This window comes from Nansenia antarctica, assembly GCF_963989245.1.
Source record: "Nansenia antarctica genome assembly, chromosome: 2".
NCBI classification, from domain to species: domain Eukaryota; kingdom Metazoa; phylum Chordata; class Actinopteri; order Argentiniformes; family Microstomatidae; genus Nansenia; species Nansenia antarctica.
The window spans coordinates 57,957,523-57,980,088 of NC_137675.1; the positions used below are offsets into that span (position 1 = coordinate 57,957,523).

Consider the following 22,566-nt stretch of genomic DNA (forward strand, 5'->3'; position numbering starts at 1 on the left):
ATCATTCACAACTGACTGGCAGAACGATAGTCTGGAATGTCTTGTATTTAATCATCTAATACTATTAGCTAGATAACCATTCCACTGGCCTAAACTGACCACAATTTAAACATCTTTGAGAGACTTACCATTGTATCTTTCCTTTTCTTCAAGAAACCCTCAAAAAACAGCTTTTTCCCCTCCGTCGACATGGTTTCAGAGGATTAGAGGATGTATTATGTTACTATTGTTCAGTGTCTCACCTGAATCTGTGTGACTTCCCCCTTTCAGTACATGAGCAGGAATATCACCGTCCCAAACGACTCACTTCTCCATTGTGGTCCACAAAAGGCCTGGTCTACATTTACTCAACAGAACCATATGGAATTATGAACTCTATGCGTGCAATGAACTCTTACAGTAGATCTGTACTCATAACAGCAACATTTGAAGATGTGAGCTCCCACTTAAGACTGTTGTTAGTGGTAAGCCAGTAGTCATTCAAAGGGTTCAGAAAATGTAGACCGAAAAGAGCAACTTAAATCATGTTTTGTATGATGAAGACAGGTCTTAGACCTGCTTGGGATCCCTCTGGATGTCTGTATGATGGGTGTTTGCCACTCAGACCACTTCAACCTAATTCACACAGCTCTCTGACCATCAGGACCCTCAGGAGGAGAGAGGGTGTCAAGGAAATCAGACTAGTAATACTCCAGAGACACAGTCAGATCACACAGTTATTTATTGTAAATGCTGGAAAAGTCGATTATGAGAACAAACAGTTCCATGGTTCAAGGTGGGAGAGGTGCGCTGCATGGCTGTTAACAGATTAATAATAATCTCTGGGCTTGATAGAGTCTAACATCATAAAAATAGAGTAATACCCTCCTAAATTTCGTTGTTTGGTACCTGTACTATAGCAATGACAATAAAGACCATTCATTCATTCATTCATTCATTCATTCATTCATTCATAAGGGAAAAGCTCTATTTGAAAAACTGAAAATAAAAAAAGTGGATGAAGCAGATAAGTCATGATGATATTGTTTTCGCCTTTCAGAATAACGGCAGCTGTGATGATACTACTGTAGATACAAAAATTCATGGAAATGAGGATTCCCTCGCCTGTTTCATGCAATGCTGAACAAACCATTCAAACAGACAAAAAAAAAACTGGTTAATAAATTAATACATTTGAAACATGCACGAATCCTATGACCTTTTTGACATTAGAAATGGCTTTGATTTGAAACTCCTCCAGTATATGTTCTGGAAGGGTTAAGAGCTGAACCCTTTATTCACTGTGGCAAGCTTTGTTCTGGTTGTGATCATGTTGGGTACTCCTAAGTACCCTAGCAATATATATACACATATATAAACAATGTATTCAGTCCCTTTTGTAGTGAGTTCTGTGCGGCTACCTTCTTGCATTCTCTGATCTTGGTCAAACCAGCTAACTAATACTGACCTGAGGAAAAAAAGACCGGGGGGTTACACGACTTTTAAAAACAACCAGCAACTACTACTGTCTGACCTGGAGAAAACCCAAGACTAGACTAGATCAACCGATCCCAGAATGCCCTCAGTAGATTAGATGGTGGACACGTCAGCAGACAATTCATAAAATAAAAACCCAAGAAAAACATAGTTGCAAAATGACACTCTTCAGTTTCAAATATATAAAATGCATCTATGACTTCTTTGTGACTTGCTCCTCTGTCAGAGGAGGTGAGTTGTGGACATGTTAGGGTGGGTTCAGGTGGATAGGTTAGAGTTGGTTTCGGGTGGGCTAGCGCAACTGTTTGGTTTGGTTTGTTGTGTTGTGTTGTCTGTCAGGGGGCGGGGGGTTGATGTTGCATGCTTTCTGTGTTTGATCATCGCTGCTTGAGGAGCGCTCTGTACATGGCGAAGCCAAGAACTGCACACACGGTGGCTCCCACACTCGCCCTCAGCCAAAACGTAGAGTTCTTATGGTCCGCCTGTGCCATGTGTCTGAGGGGGGGGAGAGAGAGAGAGAGAGAGAGAGAGAGAGAGAGAAATTATTATACAACAATGCCATGTTCAGTTCCACATCACATGAGGATACGCTGCCAAATGACAAACCAAAGTGACGTTGTTCTCTTGGTTGGAAACTTCCTAAAACTGTCTCCTTGGAAACAGAAGAACCGTGAAACACTATTTCCCCTCCGACACATCGCTTTTAAAGGCACTTCCAATAATACCAACACAGTCTGTTTTCAAAATATGTACTCTGTGGAATTTAACTAGCCAGTAATGCCAGTGGTACATTATGCCTTTACTCTGTAACATGTGGTTGCCATTAGAACATGCACTTTGTGTGGTCATTTTGTCATGAATCTATAACAATCAACTTCGGGATAAAAATAAATAAAGTGAGGGGAGGTGGAGCTATAGTGGAGCAAAGAGTTGGGAGGCTAGAATTAATAGACACTAACGGGAGACAACATTTTCAAACAGAATTTTTTTTTAAATGTGCTCTCTGATTGCAGTCGACTTCCTCTGTATGGAGAGGTTTGCTCCCGTCTCATACCTACTGTACTACCAGCTGTGGTGGGAGGTTAAGCAGCACTGACGGTGAGCAACAGACAGGTCAAGCAGACAAGAGGTCAGAAATGGAGTGGAAGTGAATGTAGAGAATGTGTTCTTGCAGGGCGATGACTGCACACAGAGCATAGTTAGGCAGAAATATTTAATGACTTTAATGACTGAAGAATGGCACACTCATACTCTCACTCACTCACACACACAGCAGGGCTGCATTCATGTCCACTGAGACAGCTGAGAGCAGGAGCAGTCAACAGACACACAGCTTGGGCCATTCCAATAGCAGAGTTTGGACAGGACCAGAGTGCCTTTTTCTCTTTACACCTCACCCACCCACACATAATACAGATTCATACAATTCTCACTTAGACCTTAACCTTCAGAGAGGAATACATTATATTGAAAATATCTAAAAGACCATTTCACCCTTCAGCAGACAACCAACCACAACACCACCACCAGTCCTCCAACAAGCCTGTAAACTGACCTGACCAGACCAGACCAGACCAGACCAAGCCACCTCACAGGCTGCCAATAAAGAGCCTACACTTCAGCAGGACGAGGAGGCCAAGCAAACTCTAGCATAGCTAGATACACACGACAAGAAAAGACTGACCCAAAGAAAAGACACAAACAGAGATTATTTTTTTTTTTTTTTACGTTTCACGTGAGGGAAAAAACTACCGACATTGAAAAGGCTGAGTACTGGCCCACTGAGAGAAACACGGATGAACTTACAGCAGCTCATCTCCTCCCCCAACAGTGCCTGCATTGAAAACAGCACCACACCAATGCCCACCACACCTGCATGCCTACACACAGTCACACACACAGTCACACACACCCAGTCACACACACCCAGTCACACACACACCCAGTCACACACCCACACACACACACACACACACACACAGTCACAGTCACACACACACACACACACACACACAGTCACCCAGTCACACGCACACACACCCAGTCACACGCACACACACACACACACCTGTCCCTTTTGCCCCCCTGGTGTTGAGGTTTACCTGTCCGGGGGCACAAAGGGGAGGACAGAAGACTCCATGTAGACGGACTCCTCTACATTAGACACGTCATGAACCTGCTGGACCAGGCCGCTCTCCTCCTCAGGCAACAGAACCTCGCCTACTAACGCTTGCAACCTTGTACACACATGCACATACACACAGTAGGGCACTTCAACCATCAACCACCCGACCCACACCCCACCAGGACACCTGGCCAATACATTGCAGGACGGAACACACACACACACACACACACGCGCGCACGCGCACGCACGCGACGTCGGACCATGTGCCACACACCACACAGCAGTCAAAGGAATGCTCTGATGGCAGGCTGGGATTTTTCCTAGGGTATGTTATGGGCCCATATCGGGCTAGAGACGCTACATTTGAATGACCAGCCTAAGTATTTGTGGCTTGCTACAGGAATTTGTTGCAATTTTGTGTGGGGAAAACCCCAAAACAGCAAAGGTCGAAATGCATCTCAGCTAGCTTATTAGCTAGCTTATTAACTAAATAAATGTGGTGTGCGCCCATTGTTAACGTCTAGATGTATTAATGGCATTCGTTAATTCTCCTCTCCAAAGGTTAAAAGAGCACCAACAAAGGAGTTAGAATGTGTCACACAACACTGTTGTACTGGGCATGCCTGGATCCCCAAACCCATTATAAACCTACTACAACCATATGTTAATCTACTACAACCATTTGTAAATCTACTATAACCGCTTATAAACCTACTACAACCGTTTGTAAACCTACCCACTGAGGCCAGAAAACGACAGTGCATACAGACATACATCACACAGCACATACTTTAGTATTGAACAAACACAATGAAGCCCAATGTCAAACCAGTAATAGTGAGCCATTCAAACCCTGCACTGAAATACCACTAACAATTCCCCCACAAACACCAGGCACTAGTTGCCCACTCGCAAAGCAGAATGCTGCTGGTGGAGAGAGCATACTCCCAGCTGCCTGTAGGGGGCAGTGTTGACCTAAGGACCAAGGCAAGCCCCTCGTACCCCACAGAGAAGAAGGTTAGTCAGACAGACAACGCATGCAGAGGACAGGGAAGAGTTAGCAGAAGGTAAACACATGCAACAGGAAGAGAAAAAGGGGCAGCCAAACACATGTGTACAAACACCTATAATGGGGAAAAACACAACACCATGAAATTAAATGTGATTGATACAGTACAAGCTGGGGTTTTTTGTTGATTTTACAGTACAAAAGATTGTTTTATACATTCAACATTTGGTTAGTTGAAATAGTCTACACCAACAAGAGAATGAGGAATTTTAGTTTACAATTTTAAATGAATGGAGGATGTATAGTGCTCCAGAAACATTCACACTGTTTTTGGAGTGGATGATTGATTACTATAAACTCCTGTGGGTGTAAACAAGTGTGAGAATCATTTCACTCCGTATCAGAACTCGACACTGAAAACGTCACAGAAATCAGTCATGCAACTCCTTTGTCATTGAAATAGGTCAATTTCAAAAAAGAAATAGACGAAGGAACAAGCCACATATAACATGCACAACTGAACTCCCCAATTTAGAATCCCATTTTATAATATTCAGTGTCTACTTTTGACAAGAAAGAACACATCTAGCCCAACAACCCAAGCAGAATTCTATGAGGCTTTCAGTTTGATGACGAACAGCTTCAACAAGGCCAAATGGAACCAAACCGGAGAGATCTGGAAGGTTGCATTTAACCCCTGACAACGCAAATAATGTATTAGTGCAGATTTACAGTTTGCATATCCACCTTGCACGATAAAAACACCATTCTTATGGACAGACAGAGCCATGTGGACTTCTTCAACATAGGACACTTGTCTTCTTCTAACATTCTGGCACCTTTAAACATGTTCAACTGTACATAAAGCCATGCGTTGGTTACTTCACCATAACAAAAGCGATGATCATGCTACAAGTCAAGATGCTACTCCGCCCACCACCCATGAACAGACACACTGTTAGACCGTTAGAACATGCATACTGGGTCAGGCGGAACACAGCCGCACGGTTACCTCCCTGGCTAGCAGCACAGGTGTTAGCCCACGTAGCATGGTTACCTCCCTAGCTAGCAGCACAGCTGTTAGCCCGCGCAGCGTGGAAGAGAGGTTTGTGGGGCAGTGCTGTGTGGGGCTGGAGCAAAGACCAAGAGACACCGTCACAACCCAACTCTGCTGCCATCCACGGTTTTCTCGCCAGGGGCAGAGGAAACTGGGCTATTTGCTTTAGCAGTGAACAAATTGAGCGAGACGGGTCAAGATATTGAGTGCTTTAACAATTGGAGTTCTTGACAAGTTGACAAACTCGATATCCAATGGGTCTACTGTCTTGTAGTTTGTGGATTCTACTCAGCCAGATTCAATAGAGAAACACATGAAACAAATTAAATTGTTTGAAATCAAACAACATTCAGTGGTTTTCCTGTTTCCTGGTGGTGGATATGCAGTGTAAACCTGACAACGGAGAGGCGTTGAGGGGGAAGAGGAGGAGAAACCTTCACCAGTGTTAGACAGCTGGGGTTAGAAGTACCCCCCGCCTCCCCCACCCCTCACCCCCACACAGGAGAGATAGGGGGTGGGGCCAGAGAGAGAAGAGGGGGGGACGGGCTATGTTAAAACACTACAGTAGCTTCATATGGACCTGTTGAGAACGACACTGTAGAATTTGGCCTTTATAGTTCGCAGTATCTCAGACTTGATGATGTTCTGATAGATGCAATAGCTGCATCTGTTGCAGGAGCACAAGCAGCGGAGCCGGGCGTGGCTGCGGAGACACAAAAAACGACCAAACACACACAGAGGAGATCAGAGCCACACCCGTACCTATGGTCCAGGAGGCCTACAGTAACCCATGGTAACCTGATCACGGGTGGGTGGAAGCCTTAGCCAGGTAGTTGATTATAAAGTAGATCAAGTTAAGGCAGAGCCAGATAATCCTTTACTGTACAGGACAAAGCTTGTGACATCAACATTACTTTTATTTGCTGTTACCTCAAGTTGAAAAGGATTTGTATTGAACAAAAAGGAGAACATATATACTCTAGTACAGTGGTTCTCAAACCTCTCCTCAGGGACCACCAGCCGTTCCACATATTTGATCTGTTCCACCACCAGCACACCTGATTCAACTAATCAAGTACAAATCATAATTGCTTTGCACTTGATTAGTTGAATCAGGTGTGCTGGTGGTGGAACAGATCAAATATGTGGAACGGCTGGTGGTCCCCGAGGAGAGGTTTGAGAACCACTGCTCTCGTACTCAAGTATAATCTGTATGTACAGTAAATCTTTCAGGAGTGGTAATTCCACAAATCACCTAGGTGGGGAGAAGAGGGGGAAAGGGCCGAAAAGCATGAAGGAAAGAGTGGCAAAGAAAGGCGAAAGCTGGAGGAACTCCCAATACAAAATGACAACTCTTCAGACTCATTACAAAAACATGTACAGTAGTAGTTTATATGTTTCTGTGTTAGCCTGAGTCACCCTGACCGATTTCTACAGTAGGAACCCTTTTTGTATTCCGCTGGAACTCTGCTGCCCTAGGCAGCCGCTGACATCACTGTCCTTCAGTATCTTATTAGAAGGATGTCTGAGACAGCAACAACAGAGCCGAATCTCCCCCCCCCCCCCCCCCCTTCAAAGACTTTTCTTTCTATGTACCAACTACAGTACATGCCATAGAACCAATAGACTTAGCCTCAGACAAGTGGCTTTAGTGGATTTAAGGGCACGCTCAATTAAAGCACTGTTAATCTACTCCCATGCCTAATCTCCTAATTAGTAGCTACGTAACGTTGCCCCCCCCCCCAGCACAGTCAGTGGAGGAGCAGGGCAGAATTTCAATAGCTCATATCCAGCTGAGTTTGACTGTGTGGCTTTCGGCCATCAAAACCAAACGAAGTCATGGATTTACTAAAGATTATCCTAGTTTGGGCGTGGAATGTCATATTAATTTGATAATACACATACCCTAATCACACTATACACACTATACTGAGCAGAGTCACACTGAGCAGTCACACTGAGCAGTGCCGAGCTGAGCTGTACTGGGCTGAGCTGAGCTGAGCTGGTTACACATCCATCACAGTCACTGCTGTATGAGCGCTGGAAAAGATGATAGGAAAATGAAATCTATGCGATCCAGGATAGTCGGCCCGATAGTGTGTAAAGCCCCCAAAGGTTAAAGTTCTGTAACCTACAACAAGTATGAACTGAGACTATAATAAGTACTGATCAAAACAGTCTAACACCGGGAAATAATACTATAACTCATAACCTAGTACTCATAACCTAATACCAGAACCTTATCATATCTGAGGGAAACCTTGTTGATGACTGGAGACACAGTGGGAGATGGGGAGGTGCGACACACACACACACACACACAAACACACACAGAAGGACAAGTAGCTGAGGGGGTGGATGGTTGCAGGGGTGAAGGGCCAGAAATGAGGGGGTGAGGGTCCAGGATGGGTTTAGGAGCAGAGGGGTGTGTGTGTGTGGGGGGGGGGGGGGGCTATACTCACGGGTACATAGCCATAGTGGTGAGTTTGGTGTAGATATCTTTGCTGGGCGCGTCGGTGGTGTTACAGGTGTAGGGCTGGGGCGGGTGGAGCTTGTGCTTGCGGCAGAAGTCCAGCGGCGTCAGGCTGTGGTGCTGACGGGCCTCGTGCAGGTCCGACTTGCCGGCGATCATCATGCACGGCGTCTTGCTGTCGATGAAGTATTGCTGCCGAAGGCCAGAGGGTTCAAGTGTTAGTGATGTTAGTTAGTAAACGTTGGCTGCGTTCGTAAATTCGCTCCGAGAGCGCCGGAGCGCACACTGGGGTCCAACGTCATAAAGGGACCGAGTGGTTTGATCGGACAAGAGGGCATTCCCGTGAGTGCTGATCAGATTTCCAAGAGCGAATTTTACAAACGCAGACTTAAGATTCACTTGGTTCCTTTTGTCTTGGTGTGGAACGTGGCAGACGGTATTAAGATTATAGAAGAACGGTTACAGAGAACGCAGAGCTGGAAGGTGAGAAGTCACCGACCAGCTCTCTGAAACGACCGATGTACTGTACAGGGATACGCTGTCTCCGCTCACCTTGTAGACCTTGGCGCAGTACTCAAAAGAGCGAGGGTTGTTGACATCGTACACCAAGCAGACGACGTCACACGCCAGGTCCGCCTCGGACAGGAAGTCGAAATCCGGCATGACCTCATGGAGCTACGGACAGAAGAGAGGGAAAACACTCAGTATTAACCACGATGGACCGTAGCCAACTCTAGCTAACGCTAAAGCTGTACGTTATACAGTAAAACGCTATGGATTACACATTACCACAGGATAATCCCATGGCCAGAGCTGCAGTATAATCCCAGAGGGCATGGTTAGAGGGACATGAGGTTACGGCCTCACCAGCAGGTACTTCTCCTGGCCGTAGACATACGTGGTGCTGATGGCGTAGAAGGACTTGTGGTCTTCTCTTATCTTCCTCTGTCGCTGTCGGGTCGAGAGGAAGAACAAGGTTCAGAACTTCAGAACCGGTAAATCAGTAAAGAGGTTTTATTTGTCACTGCTGTGGAGCGAGTCTGGCTGCCAATCTGTTTCTGCTGACGTCAGTTCATTCGCCATTAACTTGATTAGGGAGTCTGCTTGACTCACTAACTGACAAGGAATTTTGGAAGACTCGCCACCTAGAGCGCCACGTGTTTCATGTATTTACTTGATGAGTAACAAAATGAATGAATGTATAAAGTCACCCTTGTCACTCTAGAATGTTGACAATTTCAGTGACTTTATTCACCTAATGAGTTAAGCAGATAGAGACCGCTGCCCCCCCCCCCCCCCCCTAACCCTAACCCAAGCTAGTGAAGAGTTAGCAGTGAAGCAGTAAGACGTGACGTCCCAGGGGCCCCTGCAGGGGAGAGCCTCACAGCAGGTGGTCAAGCAGCTCCACTCACTTGCAGGTTCCTGCCCAAGAAGGCCTGCAGGAAGCTGCTCTTTCCACTTCCTCTGGCGCCCAGGATGTTGCAGCGGAACACGCTGCGCTGGGTCTGCTTCTTCTGCAAGTCGATGCGCTTGTTACGGGTCACTGAGGGGGGGGAGACGTGGGTCAGGAGGACGGAGGACACAGAGACGTAACAGACACTGTGAACCAGACAAACGGACGGAACGTGACCGCCAGACTCTTACCTGTGATGGACGCTGCCTGGGACTCCTGCTCACAGATGATGGAGTAGCCCAGGTAGCCCAGGTACTCCAGACAACGCTGGACGTCCAGGTACGTCGTTAACCTGGCAGATTACAAGGTGGACAGTCATGGTGTGTGTGTTTGTGTGGTGAGCTTTGTAGGTCAAAATGGTATTGTGATATATACAATAATTCCTCCCACCCATGTCCTCCTACAGTGTAGAGGGACAGGCGGAGACATAGGTAGAGAGACAGGTAGAGACATAAGTAGAGACTTAGGTAGAGAGACAGGTAGAGACATAGGTAGAGAGACAGGTAGAGACATAAGTAGAGACATAGGTAGAGAGACAGGTAGAGACATAGGTAGAGAGACAGGTAGAGACATAGGTAGAGAGACAGGTAGAGACATAGGTAGAGACATAGGTAGAGAGACAGGTAGAGACATAGGTAGAGACATAGGTAGAGAGACAGGTAGAGACATAGGTAGAGAGACAGGTAGAGACATAGGTAGAGACATAGGTAGAGAGACAGGTAGAGACATAGGTAGAGGGACAGGTAGAGACATAGGTAGAGAGACAGGTAGAGACAAAGGTAGAGGGACAGGTAGAGACATAGGTAGAGACATAGGTAGAGGGACAGGTAGAGAGACAGGTAGAGGGGCAGGTAGAGACATAGGTAGAGAGACAGGTAGAGACATAGGTAGAGAGACAGGTAGAGACATAGGTAGAGACATAGGTAGAGAGACAGGTAGAGACATAGGTAGAGGGACAGGTAGAGACATAGGTAGAGAGACAGGTAGAGACAAAGGTAGAGGGACAGGTAGAGACATAGGTAGAGACATAGGTAGAGACATAGGTAGAGAGACAGGTAGAGACATAAGTAGAGACTTAGGTAGAGGGGCAGGTAGAGACATAGGTAGAGAGACAGGTAGAGACATAGGTAGAGAGACAGGTAGAGAGACAGGTAGAGAGACAGGTAGAGACATAGGTAGAGAGACAGGTAGAGACATAGGTAGAGAGACAGGTAGAGACATAGGTAGAGAGACAGGTAGAGAGACAGGTAGAGAGACAGGTAGAGAGACAGGTAGAGAGACAGGTAGAGAGACAGGTAGAGAGACAGGTAGAGACATAGGTAGAGAGACAGGTAGAGACATAGGTAGAGAGACAGGTAGAGACATAGGTAGAGAGACAGGTAGAGAGACAGGTAGAGAGACATAGGTAGAGAGACAGGTAGAGGGACAGGTAGAGAGACAGGTAGAGAGACAGGTAGAGACATAGGTAGAGACATAGGTAGAGACATAGGTAGAGACAGGTAGAGACATAGGTAGAGAGACAGGTAGAGACATAGGTAGAGAGACAGGTAGAGAGACAGGTAGAGAGACAGGTAGAGAGACAGGTAGAGAGACAGGTAGAGACATAGGTAGAGAGACAGGTAGAGACATAGGTAGAGAGACAGGTAGAGACATAGGTAGAGACATAGGTAGAGAGACAGGTAGAGACATAGGGAGAGAGACAGGGAGAGAGACAGGTAGAGAGACAGGTAGAGAGACAGGTAGAGAGACAGGTAGAGAGACAGGTAGAGACATAGGTAGAGACATAGGTAGAGAGACAGGTAGAGACATAGGTAGAGAGACAGGTAGAGACATAGGTAGAGACATAGGTAGAGAGACAGGTAGAGACATAGGTAGAGAGACAGGTAGAGACATAGGTAGAGAGACAGGTAGAGACATAGGTAGAGAGACAGGTAGAGACATAGGTAGAGACATAGGTAGAGAGACAGGTAGAGACATAGGTAGAGAGACAGGTAGAGACATAGGTAGAGACATAGGTAGAGAGACAGGTAGAGACATAGGTAGAGAGACAGGTAGAGACATAGGTAGAGGGACAGGTAGAGACATAGGTAGAGAGACAGGTAGAGACAAAGGTAGAGGGACAGGTAGAGACATAGGTAGAGACATAGGTAGAGAGACAGGTAGAGGGGCAGGTAGAGACATAGGTAGAGAGACAGGTAGAGAGACAGGTAGAGACATAAGTAGAGACTTAGGTAGAGGGGCAGGTAGAGACATAGGTAGAGAGACAGGTAGAGACATAGGTAGAGAGACAGGTAGAGAGACAGGTAGAGAGACAGGTAGAGACATAGGTAGAGAGACAGGTAGAGAGACAGGTAGAGACATAGGTAGAGAGACAGGTAGAGAGACAGGTAGAGACATAGGGAGAGAGACAGGTAGAGAGACAGGTAGAGAGACAGGTAGAGAGACAGGTAGAGAGACAGGTAGAGAGACATAGGTAGAGAGACAGGTAGAGGGACAGGTAGAGAGACAGGTAGAGGGACAGGTAGAGAGACAGGTAGAGAGACAGGTAGAGACATAGGTAGAGAGACAGGTAGAGACATAGGTAGAGAGACAGGTAGAAAGACAGGTAACTCACGTCCATTGTGACAGGTATCCCTGGTAGGTGATCCAGCCCTGCTCGTTGGTGCACACTGTGTTGTTGACGTCAGGCCCCCAGGGCATGTAGGGGAACACCTTGAACAGGTCCTTCACCTCGTCTGGAGACAGCGCACAATCTCTGTCCTGAGAGACAGACAGACAGAGACACACACAGAGACACACACAGAGACACACACACAGGCGCACACACACACACACACACACACACACACACACACTTTCAGTGTGGGAGTATCAACAACATAAAATAAACTAAGGCTTCCATAACTGTCCACAGGTGCGCCTAACTGTACAGCCTCTGAAACACCTGCTTCTTGATGATGACAGGTGGTTGGGGCTGTGTGACTACAGTAGGAATGTCTCTGGGACAGTGTGACTACAGTAGGAATGTCTCTGGGACAGTGTGACTACAGTAGGAATGTCTCTGGGACTGTGTGACTACAGTAGGAATGTTACAGTGTCTCTGGCCAGACTTACTTTGTCGTGCTTGTCGAAGACGCTCTGGAGGAAGAGGTAAGCTTGGTGGTTGAGCTCGGTGGTACAGTCCAGGGGGATCTTTATCCTGACACAGTCAAACAACACTCAGAATTAGTATCATTAAAAAGGCGACTGTGACTTTTTCTCACACAAAAAGCTCAGTCAGGGAAGGTTACTGCAAGTCAGAACAAGTCAGGTAAGACAGACGGATCATCAGACAAGAGTCATTTGTCTTGTTTCAGTGATAACGTTCAGGAGTGCCAGAGTGCTAACTGATCTGACTGAACCAGACAAGAGTTCAGTAAAATGAGATCACACCCGAGATCAGTTACTAACAACATCAGTTACTAACAACATCAGTTACTAACAACTAGGGGTGTAACGGATCACCTAACTCACGGATCGGATCGTGTCACGGTTTTTGAGTCACGGATCGGATCATTTTTCGGATCAACATTCGAATTCTGTAAAAACACCACTTTTACTGTGTAAAACCCAACAACATTCAAGATGTCAAAACTGGTATATATATATATATATATATATATATATATATATATATATATATATATATATGTGTGTGTGTGTGTGTATATATATATATATATGTGTGTGTGTGTATATATAAATATATATATACATACATACATAACATATTCTACACTCAAACATTAGGCTACATATTAAACAGAAACACATTCAACTTAAATGATGCAGTAGGAGAGAGGGAGGAGGCACCTGGTTGCAGCAGTGAATCACTGGGCTCTTTAAAGCAGACAAATAAACATGTTTTATGCCACTTTTAACTAAATAATAAAGTGAAACCTTACTTTAAACATGGTATGAAAATATTGGCTACATTATCAGAAGTTGTCAAGCTGCCTTTTTCGTGCCTCCCGTCAACACACCAGGGTGATGACGCGGCAAATGTGTGGCCATGCTCGTACGACTTTCTCGTTGCACAACGCTTAAACACCGTAACTTTTTTATCGACCACACTTCCAATGACACTGTCCGTCATTGTTATAATTGACAGAGAAGCCAAAGTGCTCCCATACATGGGATTTAAATGACGAGGGAGGCATTTCGAGTTCTTCTCTGTCTCCAACATTAGCAGCATGATACACTTGGGCTGCGTTCGTAAATTTGCTCTGAGAGCGCCGGAGAGCACACTGGGTCCGACGTCATAAAGGGACCAAGTCATTTGATTGGACAAGAGGCGTTCCATGAATGCTGATCAGATTCCAGAGCGGATTTTCGAACGCAGCCTTGTTGTTCTGGATTTTTTTCCCCCATTATCAACCTATCATTGCGCTTTAGAGTAAAACAAAGCACGCAACTGTCGCGTCTATCTTTTCATGGAAACTCTACATTGTGATTTACAAGGGATATTAACTAATATTAAGTAATATTATTACTTGGTTACATTTTGCAATTGATCCGCGGTACACATGCGTGCCGAACCGTGGGGGGCGATCCGTACGGATCACGGATTATCCGTGATCCGTTACACCCCTACTAACAACATCAGGTTACTCCCTTTTTCATTTTATTAGACAGATACAGTGAAGACAGACAGGAAAGTAAGGAGAAGAAGGGAGAGAGGGCATGTCACTACCCATCTACCCATGTCACTACCCATCTTCCGTGCTAGACCACTGGACCGACCCAGGCCACAAAAAGATCAGTTATTAACAAGATCAGTTATTAAAAACAGTTAATAACAGGTAGATTCAATGCGATTGGTATTCACTTCTACATTGTTCCACCATTCTAACAGACCTATAGTATTTCCACTGCTTCATGGACAGAGGTACTGCTTGTCCCTGGGGGGTCTAAGAGTCCTGGGGGTTTGGGAGGGGGGACTCACAGGGGGTACAGGTACTCCTGTGTGAGCTCCAGGTCGTCATCGTAGCCGAACCTCCGCAGTACCGTCCAGGTGGTCTCATGTCTCCCCCTCTGGATGAACAGTGTGTGTAGGAACAGGAAGCCTGGCCAATCACAGACAAGAGCAGGTAAGTTAGAGAACATCCCCCACACACAGGCAGAGGGTTATTGATGATGCGATTCATGCGTACGTAATCAAGACTTTCAGTGAAGGTTAAAGAGACCAGAGAGAGAGAGAAGTGGAGAGAGAGAGAGAGAGAGAGAGAGAGAGAGAGAGAGAGAGAGAGAGAGAGAGAGAGAGAGAGAGAGAGAGAGATGGGAAGGAGAAATGGGAGAAATGTTGCTTCGTTCCCATGTCCTTCCTGGTTGGGTCCGTCTCACCTTTGAGCGTGAGGCCGTTGTCCCCCACGCCATCTGTCATGTTCTTCCTCACCACGTTCTTCACGTCCTCTAAGGCCTGGGGGGCCAGTGGCGTGTTGAAACATGTCCGCTAGCATGAGCAGAAAGACACACATCCTCTGTCACACACGGGCACAAACACACAGTACTAACCGCCTGGTGAGGCCACAGGGGCTAGTCCTCAGACCCAGCCTCAGACCCGGCTACCAAGCTGGTTTTGTGCTAGATAAAAGTGCCAGCGTTGCAGAATCTACTGGGACAAACACACTAAAAATAGGACTAGAGTTGTTTTGAAATGTTTTTTCAGCACCACCCTACTAACAAACCTAACAAATCTAAACCTGTCCTGTTTTTTACAGCCTACTGTACCATGAACCTCCCAACCCATCCGTCTCCCTCCCCCCTCCAGTAATAACAAACTGACTGTGAAGCATGAAGCTAATCAGGTTTTTTAGGGTTATCATTTTTAATGAGCTCACAAGCCTGCAGCTTTGCCAAGCGAATCGACCGGCGACATTCGACGTGACGACTGCGAGGCCTCGTACCTGGAAGAAATTGAGTTCGTTGTCGTTGAGGATGCCGTCGTTGTCCAGGTCCGACACTTTGAAGATGCGAGTTAGGGCCTTGATGCAAGACGGCTTGATCTGGACACAAACGGAACACGCGAGAGCTTGAGAGACTGCATGTAGGAAAACAATAAATCATAATTATATCAATAATAAAGTGTCCAGTGCCAGGGTTGGGTCTGCCCTCACCTCCTTCTCCTCGGGGCAGTACAGGGGGCCTGTAGGGTGGAGCACGGCCTTCTGGGCGTAGTAGAACAGCTCCGAGATGTTCTTCAGGTTTTTGGCAGAGCACTGAAATATACAGAAACACAGCACAGTCCTGTGTTCAGCTGTTCAGAGTTGCGTTTGGGTATTTGCATCGAGTCGCAATGGGGCAGATTTTTCCAAAACGAAACCGACCCGACCTTTAAGAGGTTAAGAGGTTATCATGGAAAACTGAAAGGCGTCGTTGAAATATGGGACTTTGGATCCATGACGTGGCGACATGGCATGTTGTTCTACAAACAGTGTTGTGACAACACAAGCTATGAAGCATTAGACATGAGACATGAGGGGAATCAGAATAGCTCCACAGCAGAAACGGAGAGAGCAGAACAACATGACATTCCACTGTGAAACAGGACAGACAAGTAACCAAATCCCTGGTGGTACTGTACAACTGCATAATTGACCGGCCGGGTTAAATCAAATTCGCACGTCCTCTGTGTGTGTGTCTCCCGGCACGTCTCAACAGTTGAGCAGGCGTGTGTGTGTGTGTATGTGTGCCCCCACACGTCGTCCACCTCTCCTCCTTTTAGCAGCTGTAACTAATCCCGTCGCGGAGGGCATGACCGGGCTGTCACATGAGCCACAGAGAGAGAGACGTGTGTTTCCTCCATGACACCGGCGCAGCAGTGCGCACACAGTCAGTCCAGCATCTCGGTTAATTTACCGCCCACCAGAATCTAAGTGGAGTCAGGAGTTGGCTGAAACCTTAGGAGCCGCTCGCACGCAAGCCCCTCGGCCCAGGGGACGAGCAGCCTCAGAAGGCCAATGCATCAACTGGATTCTCACCGGAGTTTCCAATATACAGTAGTTTACGTTTCACAACCAGGATAGAATAACAAGGCACAATGTTGACTTAGTGTTTCAGTTCTACATCAACTCCACGCATCATTGACAGGACTAATATGGACTGTCGTTTCAAATGCTGAACGTTGTGCAAGAGGACATCATTTCAGGCACCGCCGTGTCGTCTGTGTACTCTAGTCAGTGTACTCAGACCGTGTCCATTTGCAGCGAAAAATGGTGACAGGAAACAGGCAGTTGGTCAGGCGGTGTCTCTTACCTCCACGCAAGTCTCGATGTCAGAGTACTGGTTCATGATGGGTAGGATGGTCTCCATACTGCTGTGTTCCACCAGGTCCGACTTATTCCCCACCAGGATCAGTGGTACCCTGCGACAGCAGAACGACTCATTTAGCATCTCATGTTAGCTTAGCAAACAAATTCAGCCGTAGTGCCGCAACTCAAAAGTCAACTGATTAAAAAATACATCAAGATCTGATGTTATGCTAACTAGCAGGGGATAGCAGGGAGGAAAGCTGTTCAAATCATTCAGGGTCAAGTAAGGTAATGTATTCTACCACTATATATTCTGACATCATACATTAAATCAAAGGCACGACAGGAGACAGAGTACTGTGGTGGAATTTACAGCGAGCAGGTGACAACCAGCAGGGCACAACAACCTGGCAGCTTTTCCTGTTTTACTGAGATGCAGTAGGTGGTACAGAGATATCTCGTGCATTGGGGCTTCTCTACTGAAGAGGGGTCAGTGGCTGTTTTAGATCTAGTCGGGTAGACATGCCATGGAAACACGAATAGGGTTCAGGCTGGCCGACACAGACAGACAGACGGACAGTCCACTGTCCCTGATCCAAGGACACACAGACACACACAGACACACACAGACACACACAGACACACACACACACACAGACAGACACACACACACACAGACACACACACACCTGCTATCCTTGTCTGTCCTGTCATTTATGAGGGGGATCCAATGGCTTGTCACCTAGAAGAGGGAGCGCAGAGATCAAACACTGCAGCAAGGCAAAGACAGCAAGACTGAAAGACACAGACACTCTCTTTAATTCAATATAGCAGGCAGCCTGCGACATACTTTGTCAAAGTGGGTGTGTAAGGTTTAGGCTATAACACACACATAATGAATGGAACTGACCTTCTCAATAGACTTCTTGTTGTTGACAGAGTACACTATGCATATAACATTGGCCTGTGAAGAGGGAGAAACATGTTACTCTAGGACGTAAACATTCTAGCATCTTTTGGGACCAATTAGGAGACAATTAAAAGGACATGTATCCAACCAACCTTAGATATTTCTTGATACAACTGCTCATCTGATTGTTCAGCTTCTGCAGAGTCAAGACGAAAGATGAAAAAAACACATCAGCAGACAGTTTGCCATAAACAGACCTCATTTTGTTCCAAAAATGGTATCCCCCATACACTGGCATTCTACTGTCAATAAACCTAATATTCATACAAGGATCTTAATCCATAGCCATTACTATACAGTTTCCAGTGATGACGAGGACTGCCTGGTGGGCTGTGGTGTTACCTGAGTAGTCCACTATGTGTGTGGGGACTCTCTCCGGCGTGACATCCGCTGGGATGGTGATCTCCTCGGCTCGAAGGGGAACCTATCACACAGAGGAAAACAGGTGAGCTCTGGTGATGACTGAAGGCGAAAGGGGGGTCAAGAGGTGGACTGGAAGTCTAGGAGGTGTGTCCTAAAATGCCTCTTAGAAAATCTGTACCGCTGTATTTAAACAGGTGTCTGACTGCCAGACAAAATGATCCTTAGCTTTCCGTTATGATAATAACCTAACCACTGAAGACAGAAGGCCTCGTACTCAAAACGCTAATCAAAGTCTGCTCCCAAACAATACAATTCCACAAAGGGAAGCAAAGGTTTAGGAACATTAGAATCTGGAGACAGGGGTGTACTGCTAGCATTTAGCGTTTAGTCACTTATCACATGACCGGGAAGCAAGGCTACTGTGGATGTTCAGACTTACATCATCAGGGAACTCCTCGCTAACCAGGGACATGATGAGGGATGTCTTCCCCACTTTGGCTGTGGAGACAAGAGAAGTGTGGGTCAGCGGTCTGCAGTGAGACTGCCATAAGTTGTGCCATAAGCCATAAAGTGCTATTGATACAGATCTAATGCAGAGAGAAATCATTGATTGACCTCTACTCTCACCTCTAAACATTTCAACATGCAGATCCAATCATGCATTGTTAGAACAATGTGTGTAAGTGCAAACATACGGGTAGCTGATCGTGGCAAGTGTTCTGTGCTGTGGCTTAGGCCTGAGTGTTTGAGTGTTGGAGAGTGGCTTATCGAATTCCATCACTTGACTGAAGCCAGCACACCAGACACCAGGAGGGAGAAACAAGAGCTACCAAACACAGTGTGAGAGCTACCACACACAGTCAAGAGAGGCTGAGTAACATCTCTTTCGGGTAAGAGAGCTAGGCCCAGTTACATTTTTCAGTTTTTAGCCTAATGATCAAATTCCATTGGATGGGTGACAGCAAGATGGGATCTGTTACATAGCTTTCGCCTATCCTGTCATGTCAGATCAGTAACAGTGATCGCTTCAGGGATCCTTGAAACAGGGCCAGACTCTCAGAAGAAGCAAGAAAATGACTTGGTGGGCTTGGCTGTATCACACACACGCTGGCATACACACGTTTTGGCTGCCCTCTCCAAGGGGCTGTCAACACCACAGAGAATGTGGCTATGTAGGCCAGTGCCAGCATCCCACCATAACTGATATATAAATAGTCTTGACAAACAAATGTGTGAGAGAGAAGAACAACAGACGGTCGAAAATTAGACAACCACTACCACAGACTCCAATCACATTCACCCTTTCAGGCCGGGTTTCTACAGGAGGAAGATGTCACTTGGAGATCTCAGTGTTTTCATAAAATATGATCTGACATTGTAGGGCCCTCAAAACAAAGTACCTTTAGAATAATTGGGTGGATAGGGTGAATCACCAAAGGAAACAAGCGGAAGAGCTCAAATACATGAGCAACTGAGATTAAACATGTACTGATGATTATGAATGTGGATCTTTGCAACTCATGTAATGAGCAGTCAACGAAGAATAAATCCCATGCACTACCATGTCTGACTGGCAGAGCAAAGGTCGTGTTTGACAGCAATTCGTTGATGCATTCGTCACTATCTGGGAAATCACATCCAATGCTCTTGTCACCGCCCAGCCAGAAAAGACTTAGCTAAAATGTTATGCGGCATTATTAGTCATTGAATAACGTTGTCCAGACAGAATCAATGTGGTTATTGAGTTAATGCCATCCACCCTCTAGATACAACACACCGATTTGATTAATTCGACATTCTAAATCAGTGTGTTGTTTGATTCATCGGACGCAGCAGACGCGCTAGCCGACCTAGCTAGGCGAGCTAGCCCGGTCGCGAATTTGCGAAGGTTTCGCAAATTCGCAGCCCGGTCATTGATTGATTGATTGAAAACTTTATTAGAAGATTTGCAGAAGTAGGTACATGAAAGTACATATTACAAGGTCAACTAACAGGATAAAACCCCAAGAAAGCCACTGGCTTATTTCAATTGGGGTCCTTGATCATGAACCACCATCACAGCTAGATCTGATGAATCAGCCACTTACGTTCCCCGACGAGTAATATCCTCACGTCCTTTCTCATGTTTGCAACGGGTTCTTAATTCACAAATGAGAAAGTCTCTGTCCTTTCAGAAATATAGCATCGATTGTTCCCGGCGCCGTCCTCCAGACTGTCAGGCCTGCTTGGCTCTCTGCTCTCTGCTGTCTGTCACACTGTCTTTGGAGGACACAACGGACGGATGGGGTTTCTCCGTTTGTTCGCGGGCCCTTTTCTCCTTCTCTGAACGCTCAAAGTTACACGTTCAACGGCAGTACGTTGTATATAGTCGCTTAAAGGGCATTGTTCTTTAAGTGACGTTTAATCTGTTCTTTTCGCTACTTTCATGACATTTTGAACAAGACGTTTCTGGCGCACGCCTCCTCCGGCTGACCTCCACCCGGCAACTACGGGTAACAGCAACAGACAGATGTTGCCGGAAGGAAATAATGAAACGCATTTTCTGCCCTCTAGTGGCAAATATATAGATATGATTTAAATGTCAATAAATAATATCAATAATCAAATACGTCATGATGTAAATACAAAATGGTTAACTCCACACACAAAAATAATAAAACATATTATATATATTTATTACTGGGTACTTTATTGATCATAAGAGACATAGAACTTTGCAGTGTCACTAGTTGCCATTGTAATACAATAATGTAGCTCTATGTGCACAGCACGAGTGCATTTTGAGACCTCCATGGTCACCACCACAGTGCCAACTAATACATGCACTGACACTTTATCCCGTTCAACTGTTTAGCAATTCAAGTAGAATATTGTCAAATGTCACACATCTGCATTGTAAATAGGCTTCCAAATGCCCAGTCCCTAACACACTTCTCAGAGGTGTAGATTTAGTGCTATCCATTGTTGGGTGTGATCCACTTGGTGCTGCTTAATGCTATCTGTCCACTAGGTGGGGTTCTTATAAAGGGTCAAACCCTACACGATCAGCAGGGACAGGGGATATCATGGGGATATGCTTCATCTCATCTTCAAGGCTGGTTGAGGAGTGTCTTTAGTTCTTAGTGAAACACTTAAACGAAGATCACAAAACCCACTTTGAGAAAATTAAAAAACAATGCAACAAACTATGCAATCAGGTAATTACCATGACCAAATCTGCTAAGAAAGAATACCTCGATAACAAAATCGAAGAAAACTTAAACAAACCACGTGACCTTTGGAAGCTACTTAATAGCCAACTAGGTTGCAGTCAAAAACTCAAAACCAGGTCTACAAACATCAGCATCAAATCTGGTGATTCTCTCCTTACAGACAAGCTGGATGTGGCTAAGTGCTTAAACACTTTTTTTACAACCATAGCCACTAAATTAGTTAACAATCTACCACCCCACTCAGGGCGTTATGGTGTAGAGCACATCCGTGAGTTCTACAATAAACTGGGTGTACGCAATGATGATTTTAAACTCTCCATGGTGTCAAACGATGAGGTGTTTAAAAAGCTAGGCGCTCTACACTCAGAAAAGGCCACGGGCCATGACAATATTCCAGCCAGATTTCTAAAAGACTCAGCTGCCTCCATTACCCCAATCATCACCCACATAATAAACCTCTCCATCAAACAGGGACACGTCCCCCTTGACTTTAAAATAGCAAGGGTAACCCCACTGTATAAAAAAGGAAGCAAATTAGACCCAGGCAACTACCGACCTGTTTCTATTCTTAATTCCATCTCGAAACTTATGGAAAAAATAGTTTATGAACAGGTCGATAGGTACCTTACCGAAAAAAAGCTGATGTATGAATTTCAATCAGGATTCAGAACATCCCATTCCACTGACACATGCCTTCTCTATTTGAACGACCACATCAACCATGAGGTGGACTCGGGCAAGTACTGCGGCATGGTCATGCTGGACCTCCAGAAGGCCTTCGACACAGTAGATCACCACATATTGTTAGATAAACTGAAAGCAATTGGGTTCGATAGAACATCGGTGAGCTGGATGCAATCCTACTTAGAGGGGAGGGAACAGGTGGTTAGTGTGAACGGAACACTGTCCCCCCCCCTCCCAGTGACCTGCGGCGTTCCACAAGGAAGCATTTTGGGACCTTTACTGTTCCTAATATATGTGAATGACATGTCATCAGCATGTGATTGCAATTTGTTCCTGTTCGCGGATGACTCGGCTCTGCTGGTCTCTGACAGGGACATATTGCAGGTGGAAAAAGCGCTAAGCACTGAACTGAGTAGAATCTGCATCTGGCTAGCTGACAATAAACTATCAAT

The 22,566-nt window shown here is 45.8% G+C and overlaps 1 protein-coding gene across 1 annotated transcript; it reads right to left on the reverse strand.

Annotated features, from left to right (window-relative positions):
- Nucleotides 1-714: 714 nt before the first annotated feature.
- rhot1a (ras homolog family member T1a) lies at nucleotides 715-20,686 on the reverse strand. Its single transcript, XM_080523805.1, has 19 exons — nucleotides 20,306-20,686; nucleotides 18,658-18,716; nucleotides 18,198-18,279; nucleotides 17,948-17,991; nucleotides 17,796-17,849; nucleotides 17,575-17,627; nucleotides 16,890-16,998; nucleotides 15,752-15,853; nucleotides 15,542-15,640; nucleotides 14,979-15,087; nucleotides 14,581-14,701; nucleotides 12,711-12,795; nucleotides 12,211-12,356; nucleotides 9,788-9,888; nucleotides 9,556-9,686; nucleotides 9,011-9,094; nucleotides 8,696-8,818; nucleotides 8,133-8,335; nucleotides 715-1,971 (listed from the first exon to the last, which is right to left on the reverse strand). The coding sequence occupies exons 1-19, from the start codon at nucleotides 20,340-20,342 to the stop codon at nucleotides 1,854-1,856; spliced, it is 1,860 nt and encodes a 619-aa protein (XP_080379931.1). The 5' UTR covers nucleotides 20,343-20,686; the 3' UTR covers nucleotides 715-1,853.
- Between the last annotated feature and the right edge of the window lie 1,880 nt (nucleotides 20,687-22,566).

Excerpts from the sequence above, each read along its gene's own strand:
- rhot1a (XM_080523805.1), bottom strand. The coding sequence starts at position 20,342 with ATGAGAAAGGACGTGAGGATATTACTCGTCGGGGAAC. Across the intron at positions 15,641-15,751 it reads ACTGCCCCGAGGAGAAGGAG|ATCAAGCCGTCTTGCATCAA; the intron begins GTGAGGGCAGAC and ends GTTTGTGTCCAG. Across the intron at positions 12,796-14,580 it reads CAGGAGTACCTGTACCCCCT|GATAAAGATCCCCCTGGACT; the intron begins GTGAGTCCCCCC and ends TGACTGTGTCAG.